At 36.0% G+C, this 21306-nt stretch overlaps 1 protein-coding gene across 2 annotated transcripts in view; it reads left to right on the top strand.

The window, feature by feature from the left end:
• RABL3 (RAB, member of RAS oncogene family like 3) overlaps nucleotides 1-21306 on the top strand; it is a 35669-nt gene that overhangs the window by 12575 nt on the left and 1788 nt on the right. The window contains exons 3-7 of one of the 2 annotated variants that reach the window (XM_039248908.1): nucleotides 5673-5802; nucleotides 9686-9800; nucleotides 12807-12957; nucleotides 17843-17914; nucleotides 20770-20808. In XM_039248908.1, coding sequence (XP_039104839.1) covers nucleotides 5673-5802; nucleotides 9686-9800; nucleotides 12807-12957; nucleotides 17843-17914; nucleotides 20770-20808 — 507 coding nt within the window. The remainder of the gene's footprint in view (nucleotides 1-5672; nucleotides 5803-9685; nucleotides 9801-12806; nucleotides 12958-17842; nucleotides 17915-20769; nucleotides 20809-21306) is intronic. The other variant, XM_039248909.1, reaches the window with a different exon arrangement.

The raw sequence follows: 21306 nt of genomic DNA on the forward strand, positions 1-21306 counted from the left end.
CTCTTAGCATTGCACCAAGTTACTGTATCCAGAGCAATACTTGTTGTAATGTCAAGTTTTCCCTTGAAAATCAATAACCCATATGAGAGATATAATGTCATAGCCAGAAACTCTAAGCCACCAGTTTAAAATTCTTAGGACTCATTCTACTTGAATTAAGCTACATATTAATTGAGCAAGTTGGAAAGGAAGAAGGACATCTTTTCTTGTAATTCTTGGAAGAGACAATGAAAGAATTGATTAGAGAAGGTGTTTTGTGGTAGGAAAGAGTATAGATGAGGAGGTCCATCTGGCTTGGGAGTATATACAGCCAGAGCAAGCTGGCTAACAGACTAGTACTTTGTGAGACTAAGAGAGCATGCTACCTTGTATATTACATGATGGCTGTTCTTGGAAGTCACTGTACAGTCTTTTAGGGGAGGCAACATTAGACATTTGAAATAATTTTAGACAAAAAAGTGATGTCCTGCATTGATTGCCAACTTAATTATATGTCAGAATCACCTAGGGATCTTTCTGTAAAAGTACAGATATTTGAGTCCCATCCCAGAAGCTTCAGGGGTGGTCTAAGAACTAAGTTTTTGTTTAAGAAATCAAAAATGCAACTTGAATCTATTTTTTAACAAGCTTTCTATTTCTGATTTAGTTTGTTCTCAGAATTGTACTTGAGAAGCCCTGAGAAATGAGAAACTCAATGTAATAAAACCTTGGAAGATGAAATATCCTGAATTCATTCACTGATTTAAACATATCCAAGCATCTAATATGTGCTAGGTATTATGCTATTTTCTAGGTCTACTAATATGAATAATGCATGGCTTTTCCCCTTATGCTTACAGTCTAATATACATCAGCAGATAAATTACACAATATGGTTAGTGAAAAGACAGATGGGTATTAACCTCTTATTAGGATGTTATGGGAGCAAATACTAGTATCTAACAGGCTCTCGTTGGTTTTGGACAGGGAAAGGAGGCAGAATCCAGAAAGCTTCACTAAAGTAGCTGAGCTTTTCAATAACAGATAATTGACTCTTTGTATTACCTTGTATTAGTCATTCCAGTGGCTTAGCTTGGAAATCTTTATAAAATATATTATACATTTCCCTGTGTTTTCAAACAAAATTCATATAGTTTAACTTATTTTTTAATGTTTGTTTTGAGGGTGAGTGGGGAATGAGGGGCAGAGAGAGAGGGAGAGAATACCAAACAGACTCCTCATTGTCAGTGCGGAGCCCAGTGTAGGGCTCAGTCCCACGAACCATGAGATCATGACCTGAGCCAAAATCAAGAGTCAAATGCTTAACTGGCTAATCCACGCAGGCACCTCTACTTTAACTTTTTTATTGATGACTTAGCATGATCACATATTATCAGTTCTTTCGCTATACAGCAAAATAGTGATACTTTTTATCACAGTATACAGGAGTAATTTTCATTATCCACAGTGTTGCTCAACATCTGTGATTTTGCTATTCTCATTTTTTTGTCCTATCCTCTTTGTTGTCAGTCTGATAATTGTCTTCTCTTGTCAATGTGGTGGTCTATAGAGTATCTTACTTAAATTTTTCCTTAAAAGTATACAGACAAAAATATGTGAATAAGTACAAAGTGTGATGCATTCTGTTAAATATATGAGTTTTAGTACATTTTATGTCATCTATTTTAACTACTTAGCTATCTTGCTTTTTATTATTTCAGAGCCACTAAGTGTATATAATACAACTTCATTTTATAGGCAAAGAAACTGAGGATCAAAAATATCAGGGATAATCAGTGGCAATTAAGAGTATAATCTAGGCCTCCTGATAACCAAAATAGTTCCATTTTATAAAATCAGCAGTTTTTAACTAAGAGTTTTAGCAAAATCATTTGGAGAGTGGTTCAAATTATGCATGCCAGGAGCTAAATCCCAAAGGTCCTGATTCAGTAAATCTGGCGTATTTATTTCCTTTTTTTCCTCAAAGGATTTTTTTCGCTTTCTTCTTTTTTTTCTTCTTTACTAAGGTATAATTAACACATAAGATTGTGAGATATTTAAAGTATATGTTCTGATGATTTGAAAGACATCATGAAAAGATTCCTCTCATCCACGTAGCTAACACATCCATCACTTACTCACTTACTTACTTATTTATTTGGAACATTTAAGTTCTACTCCCTTACCTTATTTCAGTTATACAATACAAAGTTATCAATTGTAATTACCATCTTTTAAATTAGATGCTAAGACCTATATTCATCTTATAAAGTCTGTACCTTTTTACCAACCTTTACCCATTCCCAACTCCTGGCAACTTTTCTACTCTCTGTTTCTAGAAGTTTGACTTTTTATTTAGATTCCACATGTAAGTAGTGCCGTGCACTATTTGTCTTTATCTGGCCCTTTTCACTTCGTGTAATTCCCTCGAGGCCCATCCTTGTGTTTGCAAATAGCTGCATTTCCCTTTCTCCTGGCTGAATAATATTCCTGTGTGTGTGTGTGTGTGTGTGTGTGTGTGTGTGTGTGTATACACACACCATATCTTCTTTATCATTCATCTATTGATTGACATGTACTTAGATTGTTCTCTTCTCTTGGCTATTGTGCAGTGAACATGAAAGTGCAGATATCTCTTCAATCCCCAGAAGGGGGATTACTGGACTCTCTGGTAGTTTAGTTTTATTTTCAAGTTTTTAAGGAACTTCCATACTGTTTTCTAGAGTGGCCGTACCAATATACATTCCCCCCAGCAGCGCTTTTTCGTCCACATCCTTGCCTGCACTTGTTATCTCTTGTCTTTTTTGTTTTTAATTATTTTTACTTATTTTAAGAGGGAAAAAGAGCAAGGGAGGAGGGGCAGAGAGAGAGAGGGAGAGAGAGAGAGAGAGAGAGAGAGAGAGAGAATCCCAAGCAGGCTCCACACTGTCAGCACAAAGTCCAACCTGGGGCTCGAACCTACGAACTGTGAGATCATGACCTAGCCCAGTCAAGAGTCAGACACTTAGCTGATTGAGCCTAATCTCTTATCTTTTTTATGACAGCCATTTTAACAGGTATGAAGTGATATCTCATTGTAGTTTTGATTTGCATTTCCCTGATTAGTGATGTTGAGCACTTATTCATGTACTTGTTAGCCATTGGTATGTCTTTTTTTTTTTTTGAAAAATGTCTCTTCAGTTCCTTTGCTCATATTTAAATCAGATTGCTTGGTTTTTTGCTATTTAGCTGTGTGAGTTCTTATATATTTTGGACATTAACCCCTCTCAGAAATATGATTGGCAAATATTTTCTCCCATTCCATAGATTGCCTTTTCACTTTTTTAATGGCTTCCTTTGGTATGTAGAAGCTCTTTCATTTGATGTAGTCTCACTTGCTTATTTTTGCTTTTGTTGAGACATAAATTTTTAAAAAATTCTTGGAAGATTCTGATGCTTACCTCTCACCCACCACACTATAATCTGGTTCTTAGCTATATTCTAATACATATGGTTGTCATATATCAGAATCCATTTCTGAATAGTTACATAGTACAGTCAATAAATGGCTGTAGAGTCTAAATCATGAGAAAGGGAAAGACTTTATTGTTTTGAATTAATGTTTATTTTTGAGAGAAAGAGAGTGAGCAGGGGAGGCATAGAGAGAGGGAGACACAGAATCTGAAGCAACCTCGAGGCTCTGAGCTGTCAGCACAGAGCCCAACGTGGGGCTCAAAATCACAAACTGTGAGATCATGACCTGAGCCAGTCAGACACTTAACCAACTAAGCCACCCTGGTGCCCCTGAGAAAGGGAGAGACTTTAGAGTTTTCTCTGACTAAGAATGCCTCCTAGAGGATTTTGAGCAGAAGGGGATGTGATCTAATTTGCATTTTAAAAGGATCATTGCTAGTTACTATATGATAAACAAATGGGGAGAGGAGTGTGAAAGGGGGAGAAATGAGTAGTCAAGGCTGTAGTGGGAAGATCATTTAGGAGATAATTGCATTGATCAGGCAAAGAGATGGATCAAGGCCTTGACCTGGATGCTAATAGTGGATATGGTGAGAAATGAACTGATTTTTGATATGTTTTTAAGGAAAAAGCAATAGTGTTTGCTGACAAATAAGATATGCAGTATGAAAGGAGATAAGGATCACTCTTAAGTTTTTGGCTCTTTAAGTAATTAGAAGGATGGAATTGCCTTTTACTGGGAGAAGAATAGTCTCAAGAGGAAGATCAGGAAATTATTTTCAGATATGTTAAATTTGAGATGCCTGTTAGACATCCAAATTGTGGTCTAGTGGATATGGTAGCCTGAAGCTCAAGGGATTAGTCCAGGATGGATGTAAACTTGGAATTCAGCAACACAATGATGACAGTTAAAATCATAAGATTAAATGAAGTTGTCAAGAAAGCCAGTATTGATAAAGAAAAGAGATCCAAGAACTAAACCTTGAGACACTCCAACAATTAGAAGTCAGGGAGGTAAAGATAGCCCCAATGGAGACTGAAAAAAAGGATTAGCCAGTGAAATGGGAAGAAAACGAGGAGAGTATGATAACCTGGAAGCTATGTACTGCAAGTCAGGGGAGTAATTGTTTCTATCAGATGGTAGGGTAAGATGAAAACTCCTCATTCATTGATCATTGGACTTAGCAATGTGGAAGCCATTGGTGACCTTGATAAGGAATATTTAAGTAGAGTGATTAGGGCAGAAGTGTGACAGGAATGAGTTCAAAAAAGAATGAATGTAAGGGAAAGAATTAGAGACTAGAGAATAGACACCTATCTGGAGAGCTTTTGCTGTAAAAAGGAATGGAAAAGTGGTATGGTAGCTGGAAGAGGACTTGAGTTCAAGGGAAGTTTATTTTAAGATGGGAAAAAATCATGGCATGTTTGTATGCTGACAGGACTTATTTAACAGAGAGGGAATATTTTTTTGATAAAAATGAGAATTGATAGAGCTATACCTTTGATAAGAAAAGGGAGATGGGATGTCAGGCATAAGAAGGGGATTTGGCCTTGGGGACACAGAAAGTTTATCTATAATGGCTGGAGGGAAAGCAGATTATATGGGCACAGACGTGGGAATGTGGATAGATATGTGAAGAACAGGTTGTCGAAATTCTCTTCCAATTGCTTCTGTCTCAGGAAGCAAGGTTCTTACCTGTTTTTAAGGACAGGGAAGAGACATTGGAAATTTTAAAAAGAAGAGAAAATGTGAAATAGTTATCTAGGAGAGGAAATGGACTTTGAAATTTTAATTAAAGGACAGCCCCGAAGGTAGACTTGAATTTAAATGAATCCAGTCAGTTTGAATGTGTATTTTTCTGAGCTTCACATTCAGCTAAGCTGGGTTACAGACATGGAATTGGAGAAAAGGTGGATATAGTCAAGATTGGGATTTGGTCAGATGAATACAGTGTGAGAGAGGGGCAAAGGAGTGAATGAAGTGATGATTTATGGCATTTACATTTAGGAAGAGAGGATTTGGAAGTGGAGGAGGAGCTGTAAATGGTATTAGGATTATCATATGAGAAAGTATTAGAGGGAGGACACTTGAAAGACAGGAGGTGATCCGAGAGAGGTGGTATGAGAATGATATGAAAGAGTCATGCTAATATGGAATGCCCAGCACTTTAAACTGGAATGAGGATGCTTCCAGTATTCTTAGTGGTTATAATAATTATTTTGATGGATTGATTTGTTAGGTTCATGACTACAAAGAAGGAACCCCAGAAGAGAAGACCTACTATATAGAATTATGGGATGTTGGAGGCTCTGTGGGCAGTGCCAGCAGTGTGAAAAGCACAAGAGCAGTGTTCTACAACTCTGTAAATGGTAAAGCATTTTAAAATTTCTACTATATATTAATGCTCTAGGAGTACAGATAATCAGATATAGAATATGCTGTGGTATGCTAGACACATTTTAAGAAAGATAATGTATTCATAGCTCTTTAAATCTTCATATCACATTTTATTTTTTTCTTAATGTTTATTTTTGAGAGAGAGAGAGAGAGATACCTGGAGTAGACTTCCAGATGGAGGTGTATAATCGAGGACATAATTGGAACCACAAAGTACCTACTATGTCAAGGGACTAAACCACTGAGAGTTATAATTTACCTATAGAGTCTTTTCTTTAATCTTCTGTCCCTTTTTTAGTTCATTTTTTAAAAAGCCTTTTTTTTTACTGTGAAATCTCAATTTGTTTTTGTTTTTGTTTTTGTTTTAAATTTTTTTTAATGTTTTTTATTTATTTCTAGGAGAGAGACAGCATGAGCAGGGGAGGGTCAGAGAGAGAGGGAGACACAGGCTCTGAAACAGGCTCCAGGCTCTGAGCTGGCAGTCAGCACAGAGCCTGACGCGGGGCTCGAACCCACGAACCGCGAGATCATGACCTAAGTGAAAGTCGGATGCTTAACCGACTAAGCCACCCAGGCGCCCCAATCTCAATTTGTTTTTGATTGATGTACAAGATTTGGCATCTCACCCTTTTCCTTCTGGTAGATGCTTAGCTTTTAATTGTGCTGCATATATATTATGCTTAAATCACATTCAATATTAGGTAAACATTGTAATTATTTAGTACCATCTTCATTTCTTATATTCCTCTTTCAATATCATATCACAAGGTGTTGTGGATACTACTACAAGAAGTAGAGAAGGTACTTGCCATTGAATACATACTATAAAATACAGGATGAGTTGTTAGTTCAGATGGGTTAGTTCAGACCCGTGTCCCATTTAGCTCAGAATTCTATCTGAAAGTATCACAATCTGTTTGAAAAACAAAACATTCATAAATGAAACAAAACAGTTGTAAGATGGTGACACTAATATATGACATTGTCATGCAAGAAAATACATGATAATGGCATATATTAATAGAATGTATATAAATGAGAAAAACTGTAAGGGAAGATTGGAATAGTGTTTGGTGACTTCTTAGAGAACAGAAGAGAAAGAAATGAAGCCTGGCTTGGATCTAGAATCAAGTGATAAACTTGGATTATATCAGTCAAATGACTTGACACAGTTGCTACCAATCTGATCTGGCAAAGAGAAGTTTGGATATACAACACTTTTGCCATTTAGAGCTTTATGAGAAAGAGTTAAAATCAAAATTATAAATAGACAATAAAGACCATTTAAATCCTAGAAATTTTATGGAGTTCTGAGTTGTGAACTGATTAAGTGATGAAGTCCATCTAAATTCATATTTATTTATATTTTTATACCTACTATTCATTAGTGATTTGTCTTTTCCTTGAATATTATTGAAATAATTGCATATGACCTATGTTAATGTTACAGATAAGACTGAGATGTATTCCTGTTTCTTAAAGTTTAAAAAGAAATCCCTGTTAAGAAAGGCCAATTTTGATGTTTTTTCACCTTAGCTCTGGAACATTTCTCTTGGTAGAAGCACTGAAGTGTCTTTACTCCATCTACCATCCTTGGTTTCTTAAGAAACAGAGCAGAAGGATCACTCCATTCAAATGCACAGTCTTTATTCTTATCAGTAACTTTCTTCCCTCAAACCCTACCTTCCTCCCACTGTGATGAACTAGGCTGACAGTCCCTAAAGGAAACCTTGTAAAGTGCCTGTACCCCTTTGGAAGGTGAGAACATGTTCTGACCAGTTGTCACACTGACTTCTTTCCTTAGGGCCCCATGGTGGCTCTTCTAGCCCATTGTCTACAAAGGAAGAAGTCTCAGCTCATTGGAAAATAAGGAAAAAGAGTGCTCAAATGCCCTTAAAAGCTCCAGAGCCTTAAAGAGAGAGCCTTAAAAAATAAACTCCTCCATATCCAGCTAATAGCTCATCTAGGCCTCTGTAATCCTTGCATCTCCCAACCAAGAGTCTCACCCATAATTTTTTGATATTTATATCTGGGAAGTAAGAGAAGAAGGAGAAAATATCTACCGCTCCTTTGACTTAGTTTTGCTTTCCCCAGTCTTTTGCTGTTAGATTACCTGAGTTCAAATTCTGCCTAGTTCACTTACCATGTGATTTAGGGCAAGTTGCTCAACCTCTCTGAGCTTTAGTTTCCACACATATAAAATGAAGATGATAATTCTTACCTCATAAGGAATGTTCTGAAAGTCACAATTAGAGAACACATATAAGGCACAATGTGTAGCCCATAAGTGCTAAAGAGATATTAGCTATATTCTTTAATGGTAGCTCTTTATTCTTTTTAAAAATCTGTCCTATATCATGCATCCTAAATGCCTAATAGAACCCTTTATTGAAGGAGGTAGAGTGAGTACAATTGAAGATGGGGCAAGTCTCAGATCTGTATTTCTCTATTTGTTCCAAATGCCAGGAGGATACAGATTTATCTGGGCTAGCTAGAACAAGACAACTATAACTTGCACAAGCACCTTATTTGGACAAACGTCTCTAAAAACCAGAGGAGCCAAATAATTCTAACTTTCTGCCCTTCTTTTTCAAATTGACATATCTCACATCTTGAAGGCAAAGGAATCATCATTTTCACATCATCTCTTCTTGGTAGATTCTAGGTAACATAGGAAATGGTTGAGGATTTGAAACTCTTGTAGTCTTCTGACCACATGATACTCTAACTCTAATAGGCATTAAAGCTTTTCCTCTTTTGTTTACCTGCTTCGCATTTTTGTCTGTTATACCTGAATCCGTTTCGTTGTGTTTCTTTACCTGATTTCCATTTTTGTCTGTTATACCTGAATCTATTTCATTGTATTTCTGAGCCTCATTACATTTTATTATTTTTCTGAGTCTCTCAAAAACCCATCTATTTTCTACTGTTCATACTTTTTGACTGGCTTTTCCTATCTTTTAGCAACATAGTTCTTTTGCTCTATTAACTAAATCTCTTATAGGTATCAAGCTTTCCTAGCTAGTCATTAATTCAAAAAACTAAAAGATTAGGCTTTTGAGTTAATTAGGCTCAGGTGATTTACATTTTGCCAGCTGTAAAATAGCAATTATAGCAAATGAAATCAATATAATTTTAATAAATTTTTATTAATATTTTATTGAGTATAAGTAGTAGTGTATGTATGATATCTATGACAGTACTATGCACAGTGATGACATAATTAACTTTTGTAAGAATATAATTTCTTAAATACTTGAAGTGGTTTTGATTCCTTTTATTGATGAGGTAGTTCTTTTTTTATTTGTTTTAAAAAAAAATTTTTTAACATTTATTGATTATTGAGAGACAGAGAGAGACGAGCATGAGCCGGGGAGGGGCAGAGAGAAAGAGAGACAGAATCCAAAGCAGGCTCCAGGCTCTGAGCTGTCAGCACTGAGTCTGACATGGGGCTCAAACTCACAAACTGTGAGATCATGACCTGAGCTGAAGTTGGATGCTTAACTGACTGAGCCACCCAGGTGACCCTGATGAGGTGGTTCTACAATTAGGACTAGGCAGAGGAGGCACTCATTAAGTATTGAATAAAGAAAAACAGAAAGATATTCTAAAAGTTCAATGACATTTTGCCAGCCCTTATACAATTAAAAAGAGTTATATAACTGACAAAGAAAATTTTGTAATTAATGATTTGTAGGAATTTGTAGAGGAAATTTTATGTTAATTGTTTCTGAGTTTGTTAATCATCCTAGAATGCTAGGTTTTTTCAGCAACCTTGTATTTACTTAGCCTCACTTTGCCAGTTGTGAAGAGAAATTGTTGCAGTATTGACATTATTTTCTTTGGTTATTTTAGGTATTATTTTAGTACATGACTTAACAAATAAGAAGTCATCCCAAAACTTGTATCGTTGGTCATTGGAAGCTCTCAACAGGGATTTGGTGCCAACTGGAGTGTTGGTAACAAATGGGTAAGCCCAGACTACTTCACTTTTAGTGTGAAATGTTACAGCAATCACAGGAATATACCGAACACAATAACACTTTGTAAGATGTTTGATCTGAAATTTTTTTCTCCCCATCTAAAGATTGTCTTTTCATTCTCTTACCAGTTGTCTTTCAAGCATTAGTTTTTCATCTTGATGCCGTCTGATTTCTCAACATTTTCCTTTATGCATTGTGCTTTAGGTATCAAATCTAACAACTCTCTGCCTAATCTCAGATCATACAGGTTTTCTGCTGTTTCTTTTAGAAACTTTATTGTTGAAAGTTTACCTTTAGATCTGTGATCTGGTTTGAGTGAGATATGAGGTGTGGGGTTTTGATTGAGGTTGACTTTTGTATATGAATGTCCAGTTGTTCCAACACCATTGGTTAAAAAGATTATCCTTTCTCCATTGAATTGCTTTTACTCTCTTGCCAAAAATCAGTTGGCCATATTTATATGGTTCTATTTCAAGACTCTCTGATTCTGTACAGTTGGTCTGTGTGTTTGTCCCTTCACTCCTAAAACACTCTTCATTATTGTAGCATAGTAAGTCTTCAAATTAGACAGTGTGGTTCCTTCCTTTTCAGAATTGGTTAGCTATTTTAGTTCATTTGCTTTTCCATATAAATTTGAAACCAGTCTTCTATATTGACAGAAATTCATCTTGGATTTTGATTGAATTGCATTAAATCTATAAATCAAATTGGGAAGAATTTTTGTTGCGTGTTCCAATCCATGAACACAGTATGTTTATCCATTTATTTTTCAAAGCAAATTCTAGACATTGTATATCATCTATATATACTTCTGTGTATAATTTTAAATGATAAGGACTTTTTTAATATAACCAAAATATAATTGTCACACTTAAAATTTAACAATAATTCCTTACTATTAAATGTTATTTTAATTTCCCAAATGTCTCATAAATGTTGGTTTGCTCAAAATAATATCTAGATAAGATCTATTCATTGTATTTAGTTTGTTAAGTGCCTTTTAATCTTACATTCCCGTTCCTCTCCCCACCCCCTTTTTTTTTCTTTTGCTCTCTGGCAGTTTGTCTGTGAAAGATGGCTTGCTTGTCCAATAGAGTTTCTTGTATTCTGGATTTTGCTGACTGTATCCCTATAGTGCCTATTTACCTTGTTTCTCTAAATCCTAAATGTTCTCTAAAATGATAGTTAAATATAAAAAGATAGTCTAAAAGATGCAGGGTTTTTGTTTTTTGTTTTTGCCCAAGTGGTGTTATACCTGACTGTCTGTCTCTTTGTAATGTTGACTTGTTACCAGCCCTATTCATCCGTGATAAAATTCCCCATCAGTTTTTCATCTAATGTTTTTTTTAAAATAGGGATTTCAAGATCAAATTTCAAACTGGATATAAGATTCATTGAAAAAGTGAATAAAAAGGAAAGCTAAAAAAAGAAACAATAGAATAAATTAAATGTGTATGGCACCATATATCTGTTATGTTACATATATAATACATGTGTATGTTGATGCACAACATATCCATTATGTGCAATGTATATGTTATATCTACAATACATATATTTGTTCATATATAAGAGATTACACAAGACTACAAGTGACAGATATAGATGTCTATCATAGATGATGGCTGATAAAATATCTGTTTGTTTTGTTTGTTCACAAACAAAAATTTGTATGTGAACCAGTTAGTATTGGAAATATTTCTAAAGGAGGACACTCTCAAAATTTTATTCTCTAATAAAGCAGATTTTCACTTCATTCCTACATCAATGTTGATGCTGATAAGAAGAATCAAAGGCCTGGAACTCAAGCTATTATTGGCTTGATGCAATAAATACAGTATTTTTAAGGAACGGTGGGTTACATAGTTCAAAACACTTGTGTTCCAAGGCTAGGCAGTAACTGAGACTCTGTAAGATTATTGCAAAGGGCGAAAAGATGTGGTAATTTTGCACTAACACACTTACACACCCCCAGTATGGATTATTTAAAGAGAAAAAAAGATAATGTCAAAGGAAGAAGAAAAGCTAGGCTCACCTGGGTTGTATTGATTATATTGTGCAGTATTGATTTGCTGTCATAAGGTGTTTGCAGTCAGATTTTGCTGACTACTGTTAATTGAGCTTATAACGTCAGGAATCCAAATCTGTTTTATTTCTCATATGTGAATAGAATTTGAATTAGTTGAACAACGTTGGCTCCATATTCCTTTCAGTAATAGAAGGAACACCACTCTGTCCTTTGGGTAAAAATAGGAAAAAAAAAAAAGAGGCTGTTATAGCTAGTGACCCAAGACCACTAACCATAAGTGATGCATAATGTCTCTCCCATGGCTCTTGTGTCAGCACAAACAACTATTTGGCACTTAATCTTTCCTTTTAGTATTCATTTTGCATTTTAGCCGCTTCTTTTCCATTTGTTGAATCCATCTTTTCCCAGGCAATAGCATCATCTATGGTCAGTTTTTCTGGCCTTCAGCATCCTTGTTTCTTAATTTCCTGAAATGATCTATTTTCCTTTACTATTCATAGACAAAAATATGTATGGTAGGTATAGAGCTTATGCATAGCCAGAAGCTTGTCATTTTCCCCTCTGGCAAAAGGTTTGAGTGCCGTGCTAGGTTCTTGTGTTTTTGCTCCATTGAGGTTTGAATCTGCTCTGTGCATCTAGCTAGAATTCCTGAGCTGTTAGCCTGAGAGGACAGAGCTTTGGGAGAGGTCAAGTTAACCTATCTTCATATACCTGGTGCGCATTCAGTTATTCAAGTAGTCCATAAAGATTGATGAAAATGAAATTTGAGTAGTTAGATGAATAGTTGGAACTCTAATAGATGGTGAGGATGGGAAGAAATCAGGAGAAAAGTAGGTTTATAGGTGGTAGGTAAGCAAAAGTCAGTGAGTCTCAGTAAAATAGTATAAGCTACTTACATTTAAACGTTATACATCTACATCAGAAAGGTAAATTCTATTCACCTCTTCATTATTATTTATTATAGGGATTATGACCGGGAACAGTTTGCTGATAACCAAATCCCACTGTTGGTAATAGGAACTAAACTGGATCAGATTCATGAAACCAAGCGCCATGAAGTTTTAACTAGGACTGCTTTCCTAGCTGAGGATTTCAATGCAGAAGAAATTAATTTGGTATGTATTTTTCACTCATGCATATTTGTGTTATCATTAGGTAATGCCAAAACTGAAGACGTAAGTCATATAGTCTCATGAAAGAAGCTCTATACTTAAAATCAGGCATTTGGGTTCTGGTACAATATGTAGTGAAGATTGGAATCAACATAGACTGTCAGATAGGAAACAGTCAATTCAACCTTCTTATATGCTGATCTGTGGGAATGTTCAAACTTTGTTCTATGAAAAATGTAAATCCTGGGCTTTTTCTTGAAAAGATCTTTTTAAGATCACACCAAAATCAAAATAAATTAAGGTAACAAGGGTCACTGATATCTTGATTGTTCTTGCTTTAGAAAAGCCTCTCAGCTGCATAGGAGCACATGTCCCCCAATGTTCATAGCAGCACTTTCAAAATAGCCAAAACATGGAGAGAGCTTAAATGTCCATCAACTGACGAATGGATAAAGATGTGGTTTATATATACAATGGAATACTACATGGCAATGAGAAAGAATGCAATCTGGCCATTTGTAGTGATGTGGATGGATCTGGAGAGTATTATGCTAAGTGAAATAAGTCAGGCAGAGAAAGACAGATAACCATATGTATTCACTCATATGCGGAACTGGAGAAACTTAACAGAACATTATGAGGGGGAGAGGGAAGTTACAGACAGGGAGGGAGCCAAACCATAAGAGACTCTTAAAAACTGAGAACAAACTGATGGTGGATGGGGGTGGGGGAGAGGGAAAAGTGGGTAATGGGCATTGAGGAGGGCATTTGTTAGGATGAGCAATGGGTGTTATATGGAAACCAATTTGACAATAAATTATATTTAAAAAAAAAGGAAAAGCCTCTCAGCTTCTTAAACTACAGAATTTAAGTTAAAGAGCAAAGAAATTAATAAATGAGAAAACTACAAACTGTGTAAACTAGGAGTGCTTTGTGAGCAGTAGTTAATACAAATTTGTATGCAAACAGAGCACTGAGTTTCTTCCTGAGAAAATTTGAACTGGATGCTAAAAAGGTTTAGAGAAGTTTTCACATAAGCCAGGTAGTGTTGCCCAGAGAAGGATCCTGGGCAGCAACTTTAGTCATGGTTTATATGTCATTGTTCACAAGTAGGATTTCTGCAACAAATTCAGTGCATTGGCAATTCCAGACATATGGTGCTAGTGGTACTTTAATAATACTAATGACTAGGGCACCTAAGTGGCTCAGTTGGTTAAGCGTCTGACTTCAGATCAGGTCATAATCTCGCAATTCAGGAGGTCAAGCCCCACATTGGGCTCTGTGCTGATAGCTCAGAGCCTGGAGCCTGCTTTGGATACTGTCTCCCTCTCTCTCTGCCCCTCCCCCACTCACTTTCTGTCTGTCTGTCTCTCTCAAAAATAAACATTAAAATTTTTTTAATTCTACTAATGACTGTCATTTACTGAGCACTTATTGTATACTACACACTATTTAGTATTTTATGTGCCTTATCTCACATTTGTCTTCACATGAATACTGTAAGGTAGGTATAGTAAGTAACTCCATTTTAAGCTGAGGATAGAGCCAGAGAGAGGTAACTAGGCCATGATTATACATAGAGGTCAAACCAGGCACCCTGACTCCAGAGCCAGTGGTCTACAATTAAGCCTATTTTCCACTTAATATTCTCCAACTAATATTTAGAATCTTGGAACTGAAAGAACTCTTAGAAATCCTCTAGATCACTAGTTATCCAAACCTGACTACATATTTATATTATCAATGTAGCTGTGAAAAAATTTGAATAAGTGCCCCACCGCTGGAGCTTTTTATTCATAATGTCTGACAGGAGGACCAGAGCTCTGTAATTTTAGCTAATGACTCGGGTCATTCTGATGCCCTTACTCAGTGAATCCACAGTTATGAACACTGGTTGGTTCAAACAATCTCTACTCCATAATTGAATCCACTTCTGCCTGTCATTCTGTTGTTTTTTTACATTCTGCTTTGCAGTGGGGGTGCCTTATTTTTCTCCCCTGCCACCATGGCATATTCACTGTCAGTGTCGTCCCTAGTTGCACTAGACCATGATTTTTCAGAAGATTCCTGTTACAGAGTATATATAATGTCCTTGTTGAAGAAGTGTTGAAGTTACTTTGTTCCAACATTGTTTCCAGTGGAAAATTTGCCTTTGAATATATTTAATTTGTTCCAGCAATTACTTTCCACATATTTTGGAATGTATCTGTTTGTCGTGCCTGGGTTTCTGTGACAGTCACCCAAATATGTATTTTTCCTATTTTACTTGCAAAGGCAGCACCATCTTTTAATTGTTAACAAGCTGTAAAGGTACTCAAATGGTGGTACTTGGGCACACATGATCTCCACAGAGTTCACATACAGCATATTTTTGGCCGGTTATCAATGTACAACTTCAAGAATACAGAAGAAACAGCAAGAAGGTTTTCAGGATGCAGGGAAGAAAAAGTGAGGAGGAAAATTCGATAAGAGTTTCAAAAAGAGAAAGCAGTCAGAAAGACTCAGCAAGTAGATATAAAGCCTCAAGTAAAAATGTAATGGAACAATATTAGTGCTCGCATCTCGGGTTACTGTATGAATTCACTTAAAACTATTTTTAAAAGTAAAAATCAACATAAATGTATGTATCAACGATGGAATCAAAGTTACCATCTTGTGACTGAAAAAAGCAAACTGGCTTACATTATAAAAAGAAAGATGATTACTTATTTTTTAAAATCCTGTTAGGCTTATTGTGTGTAGGGCAGATTTTTCTCTGTTCTCTGTTTACTTCAAAGTGATTATATTGAAGCATCTTCCCTAGTTAATATTCCTTTCTCAAGCTTTGACAAGCTATTTTAAAGCTATTAATCTTCCATCTTTGCCCTCAGCCATGATCAATGACGGATGGCTCTTTCAACTCTAAAATCCACATCCTAAAATCACAGGGTTTCTCTAGCCTGGTCAACAATAAAACCATGAGCCTTGGAATTCAGTCTCGGGAGGTTCTGCTTGTTTGCTGTTTGCTTTAGTTTTTGTATTTAGCACTACAGATCTATTTGGAATCATCTGAAGATTTTTGACACTGTGATAACTATGTAATCAATATCCATTTTGTAAAACATGTCTAACATAAGTCTACCTAAGGTTTGTCTCTTATGTGCCCCAACTGCTATATAAATGTGTTCATACGTTATTTCAGGTACAGCAGTTTCCACAATGATGTTTCCATCTATTTACTCCATACATGGAATTAACTTTTATTATGTTAGGTGCTTTTGTACCTGAAAGTTCAATCTGATAGCATTTTCTTAGAATGAAGAGAGAAGAGAATTAATATTTCAGTATCTGCTATGTATGTGCCAAACATGCATTATCTTATATAACTTTCACAAAAATCCTGTGAGGTAAGTATTGTTATGTTATCCTCATTTCACAAATTACTAAGCTCAAAAGGCTTAGTAACCTAACCAATGTCACACAATCCAGAGATGTTGGGACAGATACTCAGATTCAAAACTTGCTGGCTAATTTACTGATTTTTCTAGTACTCTCTGATTTTTTTAAAAGTTTGTTGTAGTCCCTTTTTTTGTGTGATTTTGGAAAATGTGTTATAGTTTCCGGACAAAATTAAAAATGTGAGCCTTGAAGTGTTATATATGGGTAAAAGAGGTGATTATTACACAATTTACTGCAAAGGAATCATGTGAGCTTAGAGATTACATACAAAACAAAATAAATGCAACAGTGATTTCAGTAATTGCCCAAGGGACATAGACCACCTACAACTGAAAGACAAATACCATCTTTGTAAAGGAGCCTATGTGATACCCTCATAGTTTGGACTTAGGTGGCTTTTGAGGTAAAAATCAAAGTGCTCTGTCTCTTAAGGTGGCAAATTAATGATGACAAGCAAAGGCAACTTAACACTGGAATTCCAGGAAAAGAATAATAAACCTTTCGAGATCTTTACTGATTATTGTAATTTACTAGTTACTTCATTGTAATGTTCCAAATTGTTTTGTCTTTTCTGGCCACATTTCCTCCCCTATTTTTCAAAATCCTATTTAATAGTAATAGATTGTTACTTAGTAATAAACCTACTGTTTATTATTATCAAAAAATATATTTATTGTTTATTATTATCTTGATGGCCTACCAAGAGATGTGATACTTTGCATTCAATGAGTGAGCAATCCCTGGCAACTGTTTTGTTTGTTCTTTGGTCTTCTAACTCCTTATTTTCATGATTCCTGCTTTTCGTATGAACTGCATACTACTTAATTAGATGATGCTGTTGAGTACCTTGTACTAAAAAGTGAAGTTTTAAGATTTTATTGGCTCTATTTCTGCTTTTAGGGTAGGTAGGTCACATGATTAGTGTCTTGATTTTCTTATTAGGAAGATTAGCAATCCTCTTTTCCTTTATGAATTATGTGATGATGAATACATTGGTTCAGTGTGCTCTATCATAGCATAAATGACCAAAAGCACCCTTATCTTCCTTTAGCACTTTCCTCCTTGCTTTGTGCATCGTCATTGGAAAATTACTTGAGGGGCACCTGGGTGGGTCAGTCAGTCAGGCATCTGTCTTCGGCTGAAGTCAGTATCTCCCAGTTCTTGAGTTCGAGCCTCACGTCGGGCTCTGTGCTAACGGCTCAGAGCCTGGAGCCTGCTTCGGATTCTGTGTCTCCCTCTCTCTCTCTGCCCCTCCCCTGCTTGTGCTCTATCTCTCTCTCAAAAATAAATAAACATCAAAATTTTTTTAAAAAAGAAAATTACTTGAATGTTTTATGAGAGTATTATGCCTGACGTGTCACTATAGAAAAGTGCGACAGGAACAGGAATGACTGACAAGAAGCTTATGTTTCCTAACTTTTCATTGTGGATCTTATGTTTTATCCTCTAGGACTGCACAAATCCCCGGTACCTAGCTGCAGGGTCTTCCAATGCCGTCAAGCTCAGTAGGTTTTTTGATAAGGTAATGGCTTCAATTAAGTTATATTTAAACTTAATTTATATATTATGAGAGTTTAAAGTTTTTGTAGAATGCTTTGTCCTTTTATTCCTTCATCCTGAACTTCATAGCCTGAACACTTGTTTCGATCTCTCTTATCTGTTGGTATAATTGCTCAAGGCCTGCTGACGTATTTATTTTATCACCAGTGTTCTCTAAGCAAAGGATGAAAGCTACTGGATTTAAATGAGTTATTTTAAAAGAAACCTAATTTCCCTTCTTAAAGCAAATTATGTTTTCCTGTTTTCCATCTCTTCTCATATTTATTCACATGCTCTCACCCCCCACAAAAGGCACTGAACCCAGGAGATTCTGCTTAAAGCCCTGCGTTCTTTTTGCTCTCCCAGCTCTTGTTATTCTCCGCATAAATGTTATTATTACTTTTAGGATTATGTCATCTTTTTGATTCCCTGATTTTCCCTATCAGAAACCTTTGCATTCCAAATATTGACTCTTGCTAGCATCATCTTATTGTCCTGAACTGGAATAAAAATGTAGAATGACTCAGCATACTGATAATTTAGAGCACTGTTTGTCTTTCCTTCACAAGGCCATGGGGCTGCATTGCACGTAGTATTGACCAAGTTTAAGTTGTTTGCCTAATGTTGACATTGCATAGTAAAGTAAAAGAGAATGTATTTCTGTATGTATTATTGAAAAAGATTGATTCTTGTATTACATTTCCTTTTAAGGGGACAAGAATAACATTTCTCTCCTCATAGCTCTTCTTTGTGAATCATGTGTCTTTTACCTATTTAGGGATCTAATATTTGGCCCATTTGTCCATTATGTCATAACAAGATAAGCCCCACACCCATCCCCATTTAATATGAGACCACTGGGAAATGTTTGCTTTGTTGCAGAACTTCCCAACTGGAGTGTGGCAAATACAGTATCCATGGGCCGAGATAGTGACGCCCTCAGTTGAAGCAGCCAGAGCCCTCCAGGCTAACTGATAAGCAGCCTCTTTCATTTCACCCAGTGTGCTGTACAAATAGCATTTTCTAAATGTGCCATAACATGAAAAATGTTGGGAAGCAGTGCAAGGAACTGGATTTTCCTTTCATATTATTTTCAAGCTTCAAACATAAGAACTTCCATTTAGTTTAAATCCATGGCCTCCATCTGATACACTGTTCTGCTCCCTGAGAGCAACTTATAGATCTTTGTCTGACACAGAAAGATCCCACAATATATTGCTTAATTTGTTAATAATTTATTAATTTGAAAATTTATGAAAGGGGGTGCCTGGGTGACTCAGTCGGTTGAGTGTCTGGCTTCAGCTCAGGTCATGATTGCACGGTTCATGAGTTCAAGCCCCGTGTCAGGCTCTGTGCTGACAGGTCAGAGCCTGGAGCCTGCTTTGGATCCTGTGTCTCTCTCTCTCTCTACTCCTCACCTGCTCTCTCTCTCTCTCTCAAAAATAAACATTAAAAACAATTTTTTTAATTTTTTAAAAATTGATGAAGGGGATAGAAAGGTACAAACTTTAAGTTATAAATAAGTCACAAGGATGAAAAGAACAGCATAAAGAATACAGTCAATAATATTATAATAGTTTTGTATGGTGACAGATGGTAACTATACTTATTGTAGTGAGCATTTTGTAATATATATATTTGTCAGATCACTATGTTGTACATCTGAAACGACTATATCAACCATATAGTTGGGTCAGGGTTTTCCTGACCTGCTGTGGAGGGAAAGAAAGTCAGCCCCTTCTTGAGTTTTATGGAATCAAGTATTTTGAGATATATGCTAATCACAAACCAGGTTTTCTACCCCTGCGGCCAGTGAATGCAACCTTACACTGGGTCTCTTGTGGCTAAAAGTAACCCATAGCCTCAAAAGTAGAAAAAATCCAGATGATTTGGCTGTCAAGCTAGTGAGATCAAGGTGGCACAGTCCTGGAAGGAGACGCCATGCTCTTATTCAGGGGAATTCTTAGCTTCATAATTCTGGATTCCAGTGCAGAGTTAATCTGCACCTAATCTGTATTCTTTTCCAATTGGCTTTTCTTAATCACAACAGCTCTCTCTAAAAGAAAAGCATACTACCTTTGCAAACAGTGCAGTTTCTCAAGTGTTAGAACAGAATTCATTATTTTTAAAAATTATTTTCTATCATCTGAAACATGGTGCTCTTAAACTTACTATATTAGGGCATGTATTTTGAGAGGTTTTTTTTCAATAGTAGTGATAGGTTTGTGCAGATACAGCCACTGCATTACCTCATTTCTCCTGCTGACCAAATACAGTTCTGAAGCTACTGAATTAAGGGTGCAGTTTAAGTGCATAGAAAGAAGCTAATTGAATGCCTTTGATGTTGTATCATCTGTCTGCATTGAGGACCTACCAAATTTATCACTGTTTACTCAAAGGATGTGGCAGTTCACTACATTACACAGACTCGTCTGTAAGGAATAGCTATACTATTGTAGTAAAAGTGCTCCGCTTTTATCTTACGGGTTCTGTTTTGTATCTTTGAGCTGACTGCTAGGAAACTTTGAGCCAGATTTGTTTCTGTACACTGGGAGCTGCATGGGTTATTATCGCATTCTCTGATGATTTAGCCATTTTTGTTTATTCACTTAATTTTTAATCTATTATTAATGCTTTTGGTAATGAGGCAAGCTTTTATGGAAATACGCCCACAATCCTGATAATATTAGCACTAGATTTAACTTATTTAACTAGATGTCCATAGCTGTTGAAAAGACTTAATTTGGATATATGCCTTTTAGTCCCATTAGTGGTTACGGCCATGAACTACTTACCTGAGGATGTTTGCTAAGCTATTAAAATCTCTGTTTCTCACAGGTCATAGAGAAGAGATACTTTCTAAGGGAAGGTAATCAGGTCTGTATCTATTCTTGATAAAGTGGGCTCTTAAATTTGGATAGAGGTGATTTCTAAATTTATTTTCAGAAGTGGTTTAAAAAAGGGCGGGGTGGGAGGGTAGGGAAGTCCTTTGTAGGCAAAAGCATTTTCTTCTGTCCTGCTAAATACAAAAGCAAAAATATCAGATCAAGGGAAAATAAGGTTCTAAGAAACAAAAAGAATATAGGGATAAGGTTATATTATAAAGTAATAGGAGAAGATCATTTGCTTAAGACTCCAGAGGGTATATGTCACAAACTTATCACAATGCAGACAATTCATGTAAAAGTCCAATAGGTGGGTGTTATGAGATTCACCTTCATCTTCCCTGATTTAGATGACACTGTCACCAATTTGTTGGCAATTGCTTTCCAGTTTGGTAGAATTTATTTTATTATTTGAGTAAAACCTCAGAGAGATGATTTTTTTAAGGAACAACAGGGTGACATACAGAAACAGAAAATAAGGAAAAATATT

The sequence above is a fragment of the Hyaena hyaena genome, unplaced genomic scaffold (assembly GCF_003009895.1).
Source record: "Hyaena hyaena isolate Hyena2069 unplaced genomic scaffold, ASM300989v1 scaffold_321, whole genome shotgun sequence".
Lineage (NCBI taxonomy): Eukaryota > Metazoa > Chordata > Mammalia > Carnivora > Hyaenidae > Hyaena > Hyaena hyaena.